General features: G+C 52.0%; 1 protein-coding gene across 7 annotated transcripts in view; it reads right to left on the bottom strand.

The window, feature by feature from the left end:
• The window catches only part of COL23A1 (collagen type XXIII alpha 1 chain), a 299,079-nt gene that overhangs the window by 35,259 nt on the left and 252,504 nt on the right, over positions 1-11,316 (bottom strand). For 4 of the 7 annotated variants that reach the window (XM_023531838.1, XM_023531840.1, XM_023531841.1 and 1 more), the window contains exons 4-5: positions 11,251-11,258; positions 9,740-9,766 (exon numbers count right to left, since the gene is read on the bottom strand). In XM_023531838.1, coding sequence (XP_023387606.1) covers positions 9,740-9,766; positions 11,251-11,258 — 35 coding nt within the window. The remainder of the gene's footprint in view (positions 1-9,739; positions 9,767-11,250; positions 11,259-11,316) is intronic. The other 3 variants (XM_023531839.1, XM_011362159.2, XM_011362161.2) reach the window with 1 other exon arrangement.

Below are 11,316 nucleotides of genomic sequence, written 5' to 3'. Positions count from 1 at the left end.
CGAAACTGAAGCTTAGGCCAGGCATGGCTAGCTTGGCTCGGGACTCAACCTGTATTTCATGCCTGAACCCCGAGTGCCTCCTTCGAGACTCACACATCATCTCTGAGAAGCCCTCCTCAACTCTCCCTCACTCCACTGCACGGTTTCTCAGTTACAGACCCCTGCTGTCTTCTGCCACCTCCCCTCCCACAGTCACTATCCCCGAGGCTCCAGTGCCCAGCGCAGGCCCAGCTGAGGGAAGTCTGTTGAGTCTTTGAAGTGCCCCCTCTCTAGGCCCCCAAGCTAGGCTTGTGCCATGCAGTGCCATGAGTGGGGTCTCAGTGGCCCCAGAAAGGGCGGCCCCATCTGTGGAACAGCTCCCACCTTGTCTGGGAGATGACCCGCTGGGGCCTCTCTATCCCTAGACACCCTTCCTGACAGGTGGCTGTGTAGCACCAGCCTGCAGTCTTCCAGTGATGGGGAGTGCTTCCTGGGCAGCCAGATGGGTTTGCAAAGGTTTGGTTAAGTTGGGCCCTTTTCAGGTTGGTTGCCACTGCATATTACCGCCACCTCGTGGCCACCTTGGGAGGCAGCTAACTGGCTCGATGAGGCTGGGTGTTTCAGGGCCACCTGCCAAAAGCTCCCCACCCTCACTCTCCTGTTCCTTCACCAACCTGGCTTGTCTCCGGTGCACCATCTCTCTGCATCCTCTGTCTGAACATTCCCCCCAAAGCTCCCCACTTGTCAGCACCTACCCAGCTTTCTGGCCTGGGTCACACCTCCCTTCTCCCCCCGCCCCCAGCCCCCACCCAGCAGGCTGGCTTGGCTTACAGGTGTTCGCAGCAACCTGTACCCTCCCCACCACCATGCACGGTGCAGTGGGAATGCCCATGAATTTTGATTCTGTCTTTCTCAACCACAGCCCCTGAATATATTTCTCACAATTGTGCCCCCTACGCCAAACAAAGTCCCTCATACATAGGGCGAACACCGTAACTATTTGTCGAATGAACGTCCAGTTTCCCACTGGCTCCAATGCCCAGCCTTGGAGCACCAGAGGGCGCCCTTGACCTGCCAAAGGCTACCAAGGGCACCAGCTGACCCCTGCCCTCAGGCCACAGCTTGGGAGTTCAGCCAGGACAGCAGTCCCCAACCTTTCGACACCAGGGATCTATGAGAATCTAATGCTGATGATCTAAGGTGGAGCCGAGGCAGTGATGCTAGCGTTGGGGAGCAGCTGCAGATACAGATGAAGCTTCGCTCACCTCCTGCTGTGTGGCCTGGTTCCTAACAGGCTACGGACTAGTACGGGTCTGGTCCACGGTCCAGAGGTTGGGGAATCCTGAGCCAGGACCCTGGGCATTGAGGACTCCTTCAGCCTCCAGAGCTCCCCCTGCTGGGGTCAGTTCCTCATCACAGTGGTAGGAACTGCCACTCACTGAACTCAGCCAGTGTGCCCAGCACTGGGGTTCCCTCACCTGCTGGAGAGGAGTTGGGTCATACAGTCTAAGAGATCTCAAGCCCATTCTCTCTTTATCATGTAGGCAGCACAGAGGTCCAGTCCCTGATTTCAGAAGCTTGGCGGGCCAGCTTTATACAAAGACCCACTTTTTTGTGAATCTGTTTACTTGGAGGATCTGACTTGCCTTGGTAACCTGGTGCTGGTCTGTGAGCACCCTCTTCTATGCAGTGGGGTGAGGATGCTGGAGGATGCTTTGCTGCTTGGGGAAGTGGGAAGATATTCGGCCAGCAACCAGTCTGGAGGGCCCCATTCTGCAAAGATGTCACAGGCATACCCACAAAGGGTAGCTCCCACAGGGCCGGCCCTGCTAAGTGCTCTCCCAGAGCTGGACTTGGGAGGACGCACTTTGGAGGCTGAAACCTGGGGCTGAGGGCGTCTGGCTACTGCCTGGAAGATGCAGAAAGCTGTAGAAGGTCAGTGAGGTATCTGGGAACTGCAGCACAGGCCTCCTGCCTTTAAGCTGCCCCACATATGACATTCTAGGGGACACTGGGGACACAACGTGGGCTCAAGGCAAGGGGTCGAGTCAAGAGGCACTTGCTCTGGGCTGGGGAGGGACCCTGGGGAGGAAAGGCCAGTATGGTGGCCCTTTCCTGAGGGCCTGGCTGTGTCTCCCCAGGTTCCAATCTGGGGGCCCTCACTTCGGGAAATCTGCTTTCACCCCGTTCCCTCTCAAGCTGGGGAGCAGCACTGCAGGGGTCAGATTAAAATGAGATGTAGGATGTCAGAACCTAAAAACAGATGAATCTGGGATATTATAGATGAATCACTGAACTAATTACACTTTTACAATCAAAGCTGTATTTGAACAGCAACAGTGCAGGAAAGCATATGAGTGTGTGCTACTCTGTGGTCCTTCTTTGCTCAGTTGATTAATTCCAAACAGTCCAACTGAGTCATTCTCTTCAAAATTGGTCCCAGGCTGAGGCCCTGCCTCATAGCCCACATTTCAGCTCGGAGCTTCTGCTGTCCCCATAGCCTGTCAGTGGTCCCATTATTGCTTCTGGAGATGGTCAGTGGTCCCATTATTGCTTCTGGAGACACTGTGCAGCCCCCTGCCCCAACCCCAAGATTCCAGTGTGTGTGGCCAGATGGGCCCTGGTGCCGCTGGGTGTGAAGAGTGCTGGTCTGGTCTCTCACCTGCCAGAGTCGGCCTGCAACTCCCGCCAGCTCTCATTCTCAGGTTGGCCCCTTTCCTGCCATTTTCACTGAGACATTCATGATTTGGGCTTTGGGCTTCAGCTGTGAATTACTGTGTTCGCCCCCTACCTGGACTCCTTCCTCCAGCGTCTGCCTTGGAGCAGGGAGGCCTTTTCAATACGCACATCTGTCCATGTCACAGAGGGGCTTCCTTGGCCTCCAAACTCTCTGCTAGGGGGGACTTTACTCATCATCATCTTCTCTCCTCCCTGCACCGTCCCCCCACCTGCTGAGCCACTGCCACTGTGCTGTGCTGCATGGAGCCCCTTCCCACCTTGTTCTCCATCTGAACTCTTATTCATCCCTCGAGACACACCTGCTCCTCTTCCGTGGGGCACCCCTGGTTGGTCCCAGGCAGAGTTCTCCACGCCTTCTTCTGTGGGGCAGAATCCCTGTCTATGATTGACAGCCCTCCCCACTGTATGGCAAAGCTCTCTGTATGGGAGAGTCACACTCTTGACTAGGGGACAGTGGGCAGGATGGGTGGGTGACAGGCCTCCATCTATGGTCAGAATGCCAATAGAGGTGGCTAGACCCAGAAAGCCACTTCGTGAAACAGTCAGAGCCCAAATTAGTGGGGACCAATGAGCGCTTGCTGAGTGGGTCATGCGCTTTCCGGGGGGCCTGCTGGCCTTATCTCCTTCCCTCAAGTGACAAGTGTGACACAGACCTGAAACTCTAGTTGAGTTATGTGCTGAGTGATGTGCCCCAGTTATCACAGGCCTTTGGAACTGGTGCCACCTGCAGGTGGGAGAATCAAGGAGACTCCTGAGATCAGCGTGTTAAGGTCTGAAGGGGGAGGCCAGGCCCCCATGTTCACCACTGCGCGATCTGGAAAAGCGACATGGCACAGAGTCACTGATGGATGGGGTGGCACGTTCCCCACCCCAGGGTCTCTAAGCCTCAGGTTTTCAATCCACAAAATGAGCATAAACTGTAATGCACAGAGATGGGATGTACTTTGATGGGATGAACTACTGCACAGATCTGACTCCTGACATTCTCACCCAGGTTAAGCCTCACACTTTGCAAACGTGGATGTGGAAGCCCAAAAGGGCTAAGTGACTGCCTATGGGTGGGAGTGGGGCCTCCATCATGACTGCAGTCCCCTGGCCGCGGCCTGCATCATGCAGCTGCTCTTTGACAGGACAGGACCTGGCCAGGGAAACGGAATCGGACATTTCACCATGAAGGCAATGTTTTTCTTCCTAATTTCTAATGATGGCTATGATACCGATGCATGAATGAGCATTAGGAGGGAAGACGTTATGGAGAAATGGACTTCTTTCTTTTAGACTTGTTTTGTTGTTTTGTTTTCATGTTTTGGAAAGCAAGAAAGGGTCTTAACAGTTTGATAACAGGGTGGACAGCAGTGCATGGGGAGAGAGCTCCAGGGACAGATAGAAATAGGATGAGGAGGAGAAATGGAACATTCACTCTAAATATCTGTTTCTCCAGACGGTGACAGGAGAAGAACCCTCTGTCAACGCATAGACAGTCAAAAGCCCCAGCCTGCAGCTGCGACTTGCTTACTGATAGAACAGCTGGTGAGGGAGGGGAGACCACAGCCTGCGTGCTAATTGGGCTTTGTCACACGGGTGGGCTTGTGTCTTAGCCAAGTTCTGACACCCTCTGAGCTCAGCTTCCTCATCTGTCAAGTCGGGCTGACACCATCAACCTCCCAGGGTGAGAGCATGTGGGAGCCTGAACCCAGCAAGCACTCAACAGGTGCATCTTGCTTCTCTGGCATGATGGAGGGCTGTGGGGAGTGGTGAGGACAGTCCTTTCTTTTGGTTGTCTCTGGAGGGGGAATCTCCGAGCCCTTGGCACAGTACTCTGTCTTTGGGGACAAGTGGTTTTTATAAACACAGAGCCAAGTAAGTTTCCTTGGTCTCCCACTGTGGCCTCTAAGATCCTTCTCAGTGCAGCCCTGGAGGCCTCTCTGGCTTCCACTTCTACCATCTTCCTGTCACTTGCTTGCTTACTCCAGCCACACTGGCCTCATATGTACCCTGGACACATGAAACCTGTTCTAAACTCATGACCTGCATGCCTGCTTTTTCTCTGTCAAGAGCAATTTCCTGTCAAAATCACTGCATCTTTTTCATCATTTAAGTCTCAGCTCAAATGTCATCTTCCCCAAGAGCTTTCCAATTGTTCAACCCCAAATAAACCCTCCCATCCACCCAGCCAGCAATCTCATCACGCCCCCGCTTTATTCTCTCTCTTTCTGGCACATGTTACTGTTTGAAGCTATTTCGTTGGCTTACGTGTTTACTTATTTATTGCTTCTCTCCTCCCCACTACAGGGAGAGAACTTGTTTCTCTTGCTCGTTACTGGTCTGAAGACTCAGAAAAGCCTCTGGCGCAGAGTCGCTGATGGATGGGGTGGCACGTTCCCCACCCCAGGGGCTCCGTACTGCTGGCACATGCTGGGTTTAATGGTCTCCACGTACCTCTGGCCTCACAACCTAACGCTCTCCTCATCCATCCAAATGCAGAGAAATCTTAAGCCCTGGAATACGTTACCGAAACCACGTTTTTCAAGAAATGTTTAAATTGCATTCCGAAAGTGTAAAACAAACCAGAAAGTCACTAAAGTTCAACAGCAAGAGTCAGAAAAGCCAAATACCGAAGCAGAGGAAAGTCAGGATTCTGATGTCGTAAACAGGAGATGATGAGAGGATCTAATGTGTTCTGTGCAAAAGTCAAGGTGTGGGCATGATTGAGACTTGCATGAGAGACAAGTCTTGTCCTCTTAGACAGAAGCCATAGTTTGGGGAAGAAAAAAGGGGTTGTGATAAAAAAAACTTCAGGAAAATCACAGCAACCCCTAATAGTTCCTCCCTCTCTATCCCATGGCAAACTGGCTGCATAGGTCCCTCCTTCCCCCAGCTCCCCAAATATTGTGACTGAGTCTGATCCATCTTTGTGCCTCCCCAACTCCACCCCAGTATTCAGCACAAGGCATAACATATCTTACAGATTTGTTGAATTGAGCCAAATTTATAATATGGCAAAATCACTTTATCAACATAAATGCTGATTACTATTCCAAAAGGCAAGAGTGCTGTGCTCACCTCTCCTCTGCATGTCCCACCTTGCGATCACAATGCTCTGAGCTCAACATTCCCCCTATGCTGCTGACACCATGATGTTTGCTCTCCCTGGATGAACTGGGATGGATCTCAAATGTGATTTTTCTCTTTAAATGCTAAACCTGCAATTCCAAACTCTGCCACCAGGTGGTAGTTAGGATGGCAGGAACCTTTCAAATCTAGTTTAATCTCTAAGATTCTACTTCTCATGAAAATACGCCCTAAATTAAAACAAGATACATACACACATCTATCTTTTTTTAACTGATTGTGTTGGCGTAGATTTAAAAGCATGATAATGCCCACTGTTGCCTAAGGCTTGGGGAAATATGCAGCCTTCATATGCTGCTGGTGGGAATGTAAATAAGTATAGCCTTCTGGGGGACAATTTGGCAATACACATCAAAGGCTTAAACATGTGCAAACCCTTTGGTCTAGCAATTCAACTTCCAGACATTTATTCTAAGGAGATAATTATGGAAGTAGGCCTAGATTTATTCCCAGGATGTTGACTGCAAGGGTGAAAAATTGTCGATGTAAATAATACGACTTGGAGCCTGCTTAAATAAACTATATATGATAAAATACTATGTAGCTATTACATTTTATAAGAATTCTTAATGATGTGGGAAAATCTTACGATACATTAAGTGAAAAAAATAAGCTACAAAAAATGTGTAGAGTAAGAAATATAGAAACAAACTTGTGTGTAAAAAATGTTGGAAGAACAAACACCAAAATATTGAGAGGACTTATCTGTGAGTGGTAGGATTATAGATAATTGTTTTTTTTTTTTTTTTTTTGTGCTTTTCTCTATTTTAGGAAGTTTTCTTAATAAACACTCTTCTGTTATCATCAGCAGCAAGTGATTAATTGACCTTGCAGTAGAAAGGACAGGCCAACCTCTGTACAGGACGGTTGTGAGCATGCGACCTTGGGCCCTGGTCAGTCCATACCCTGCCCCATGGAGGTAGGCGGCTCCTATGCTCCGCCCCCCACTACAGGGTCCAAATACGGACCTGCTTTCAGCTGTCCTTGCTCAGGGGCGGGGCCAGCCCAGATTAACCCGGAAAACATAGCCTGCACAGTTGCCACCGCCATCCCCCTGTCACTCTTGTTTCTCCTTCCCCTTAGGAAGGGACATGATTTTAGCATAAACTAAAAAAAAAAAAAAAAGAAAGAAAATCCTCTTTGAGACTGGTTTTGAAGTTTACTAAGCCGCAGAAATAAAACGCTTTTCTACAACTGACGGTTCTCAAAGCCGTTTTCCTCTCCAAAGGTTGCTGACGTGTGTCGGAGCATCAGAGTGGTTCCCCAAGCCCATCTGCCCTTCCCTTGAGGTTTTTCCCGGTGAGGGCAGACAGTGAGGTTATCGAGGGGCTGCCGTGCCTCATGGCACTCAGGCCCTGTCTGTGCTGCCCATTGATCCTCCAGCTCTATGGGCCTGATGTCCCCGGCTTGGAGAGGCTGAGTAGCCTGCCGGAGCATGCGCAACTGAGCCGGACTGGACCTGGGGCTGACCGACGGGAAGCTGTTGCAGACTCAGCATACGAGGTGCCTCTTAGGCGGCCCAGGCCCCTCGTGTTGGCAGTTGCCCTAACCTCTAGGATGACCACATGGAGCTATTTTTAACCAGACCCCAGACTGGGAGCCAGGATCTCCACAGGTCAAGAGGTCTGGATTTCAGCTCAAACACGTGAGCCCCTCCCTCCCACCTCCCCTGCCTGCATGAGCCTGCTTTTCTTCCCTTGGGAGAGGCCAAGTCCCATATGACCCCCACCCTGTGGGCCTCATGAAGGGACAGCTCTTGAGGCAGTACCTGAACAAGGTGCTTGGAGGCACACAACTGGGCAGGCTGGCTGGCTCCTGGGCTGGAGGCACAACCACCCTGAACCCAGCCAGGGAAGAGGCCCGGATGGGTGTGGAAAGCAAGGCGTCCATGTACATGGAGGCCGGCCGGCCTCAGGAAAAGGATGACTGGCTCTGGGGCAATCACGGGTGTGACACCGGCTTCTCCTCACCCATCTCCTGGCCCGGCCTGCTCAGGGCTTCCCGTGATGAGGAGCTAGAGGGGCCAAGGACACCACTGGAGCTGCCTGCGAACAGGCTGTGGGGTAGGCTTGCTGGGCCCTCTCCTGCCTCCTTCCCTGGAAGCTCCCAAGTTCATAGCAGCTGGATACACCGCATGTACACTGCCCTGGCCCCCCATGCCCACAGTCACAGGGCTCGGCACCGCTGGGCTCGGCACCACGCATCTCACCCGCTAACCCTGCAGGCTAGATTCCTGTGATGCCCTGTGACCCGGCCACTGTCTGCTGTGACCCACGGTGTCTGCGTGCTGCAGGAGTGACCTCACTTCTCCTAAATCCCAGCTCCCCTCTTCACAGGGAAGGAAAAGGGGACTTAGAGCAGCCAAAGGATTCACCCCCTGGATCCACCCTCTGGCCGCCTAACTCCACACCAGGATGCCTGCTCGTTGTCCACAAAGCCCTCAGGCCACCCCCACCTGCCTGTCATCCACCATCATCCACCATCCTCCCTGAGGCTAGGGGGAAGGGAGTCCTGAGTCACCATTGTGCTCAGAAGGGAGGATAATGGGGAAGAATGGAGAAACCATTCACCAGCCTCCACCCTCGGCCCCTCGGACACGTGTATCTACAGTCCAGAGTAACCCGGCCTGTCAAGTTAACCGGGCCATGCCGGAGGGCCTGTCTGAAAGTTTCCAGTCTTCACGAGCTGCTGAAGTGGATGGCCCCAAGACGTGAGGCAGAAATATTCCAGCAAAGCCTGTGGTTCTCCATGACTCTAGCTGCCATATAGGAATGGGGATCCCTGGTGGTGGGTCCTGTCCCCAGAGTGCTCCTGGCTGGCGTTCACATTTCATTCTACTTCCCACAGAGCAGGACATCTGCAGTCTGGGAGGCCAGGCTACCTGCTACTGGGGAGCTGTCCTCGCAGCTCCAGAGACCCCAAACTCTACCCCAGACCCAGTGTGGGCGCCTCTGGACATGAGATAAATGCCCCCAGTCTCCACTGAGTCCCAGAGAGCTCACCTCCTCAGTCTCATTTAATCCAAACTCAGCTCCCTGAGGGAGTTCTTCATCACTCCCGTTCACAGAACAAGAAACTAAAGCTCAGAGAGGGTGAGCGCCTTCCCCAAAGTCACCCAGCTGGAAGGCACAGGTTTCTCTGATGCTCTAAGCTGGATTGCTCTCCATAGCCTCCCGCAAAGGCGGCTCCTCTAGGTCTGGGGACCCCACCCCATTCTCCACTGCCAGCTGTCCTGAGTCTGGACAGATCTGGCCATTTGTGAGGCCTCTGAATCAATCAACGTTTCCCTCCTTGCACCTTCCTGGCCTGAGGCACAGAACAAACATGTTCCCTGATGGGACAGTCCTGCCACGCTCTCCTTCCACCAGCTCGCCACCTGCTCTGATGCTATTGGGACTTCTGTGCAGGACTTGGCAGTGCACGGCCACCTTTCAACTTGCTTCTTATGTGGCCCTCATCCAGCCCGGGCTAGGGACGTTGACTCCAAATACAAGCCAAGTTTTAGGTTAAATTGTAAAAGATGTGAGAAGTGATGACACCACAAGGCTGAACTGGAATGTACTAGTCTCTTGTGGCCGAGTGGTGACAGAACACGAGCTGGGACAGGGTGTTCCCTGTGCACTGGGAAGATGCCGGCACCAAGCCAGCCTGGAGGGTGCTCTACAGCCGAGGGCTGGACCCTGGGATGTACTGGCAGGAAGAGCAATGCTGGGTGGACTCCTTCTCAAAGCCTCTTTGCTTTGCATGTGGGGCAGCTGGAGCTACAGAAAGACCAGGCCCCCAGGAGCAAAGGAAAAGAGAGGAGTGCAGACAGTTAAATAAAAGGCTCAGAGGAAGAATACTGGCTTGAGAGAAAAGAGATGAGAGAAAAAAATAAATGGCAAATTACCGGGTAGCCATCTCGTCCTGATTGCCCCTGTGATAATTAATATGTCATTAATAATCAGACTTTCGGTAGAAAACCATATGGCAACACTTAGCACTCAGTCAGGGCCCCAGATCCCCCTCCACTCCATGTTCTGCAGCAGAGGTGCTGGTGGATAACTGATGCCTTTTGAGGGGGGACTTGGGGCTCTGACAGGTCTGGGAAATGGAGCGCCCATTTATCGCCCCATTGGGTCAGACAAGAGGGGCTACCAGGGCACGCACCCATGTACGTCCTCCCCAAGTCAGCCAGCACACATGGGGACAAGGGGTTCAAAAGGTCATTGTCACAACCACCATGGAAATGATCTTAAAATGCTAAGGGACCTAGAGAGCAGATAGATATGGGTTTCCCGCCTCCTGCTACTGCGATGGGGTGAACCCAGGAAGACGGCCTTGGAAGCCAGAGATATGGCGGGGGTGGGGGCATTTATTGCTACTGGATGCTTCTCGGTCTCCATGTGCTCAGAGAACTGACTGACTGCCCAGCCAGTGTCTCACTTATCAGCATCCATCTCAGGTTGTAGCTTGAGAATTCTTCATTTGTTTAATAAACTTAATAGTTTAACAGCCGAGTTAAAATCCCTGCCCCATAGCGCTCTGCATTATGCACTTCAGCGGGTTCACACAGGCTACCTCCATGAGACAGCCAGGAATGACTCAACAGCAAAAAACTGCTTGTGGCCAATAAATCTACACATTCTTGCTGGCTCGCTTTTTGGCTCAGAGTGGCGCTACACGCATTGAGAAGCCCAGACACTGAAGGGTGCTGATCGAGACATGAATCATGGTAAGTGGAAGTCAAAAGTAAAACAGCTCATCTGAAAGGAATTCAATGTGCTTCTTGAATCAGTTCGCCAGAATTTATCGGGCTCTGAAAAACTGCCACGATGACTCAAAGGCGGACTTGTCACGTTTCTTGAGAAAAACCGGATTTCCGGGGCGCTGACGATCCCCTGCCTTCGATGCTGCCTTGGGCGTCTGTTCCTCTCCCACACCTTTCTTAGACACAACACCCTCATGGCAAGCTGCCCAACCCAGAGAGTCAAAGGTGTTTTGGCAAAGAAGGGAAACGGACCTCAGGATCTAGTGATTCAGCCCAACTCATTCCAACTGTCTGACTCCAGAGCCTGAGACAGAAACATTATCTCAACTGCTCAACTGCTGCAGAGAAGTAAGAAAATGTGGGCGTGGTGCTTGTGTTTCTGTGAACCCAGTGGAGTCAGGGATGGGGTGAGGAGCAGCCAGGCTCGTGTCAGCACTCTTGGAAGGAAAGTGTCACAGAATGCTTCAAGGGGCAGGTCCAGTCGAGGAACTTGCATTCTTCTACAAAGTTAAAAACATATGACCCCTGTCTGGACTGATCTATATATATTTTCGGACACACCTCTCTAACCAAATAAAATGAAAGTGCTACAGAGAGAGAACAAAATGTCTTATCTTTCAGGAGCGGACAGCACAATCCAGGGCACTTACTGGAGAACCTGCAAAACACAAGCAGAGACACCATAGTCAGAATCAAAGGGAGAGAGGGTCCCCTCG

Source organism: Pteropus vampyrus, unplaced genomic scaffold, assembly GCF_000151845.1.
Source record: "Pteropus vampyrus isolate Shadow unplaced genomic scaffold, Pvam_2.0 Scaffold74, whole genome shotgun sequence".
In the NCBI taxonomy this organism is placed as follows: domain Eukaryota; kingdom Metazoa; phylum Chordata; class Mammalia; order Chiroptera; family Pteropodidae; genus Pteropus; species Pteropus vampyrus.
This window is presented reverse-complemented; position numbering and strand designations above follow the sequence as displayed.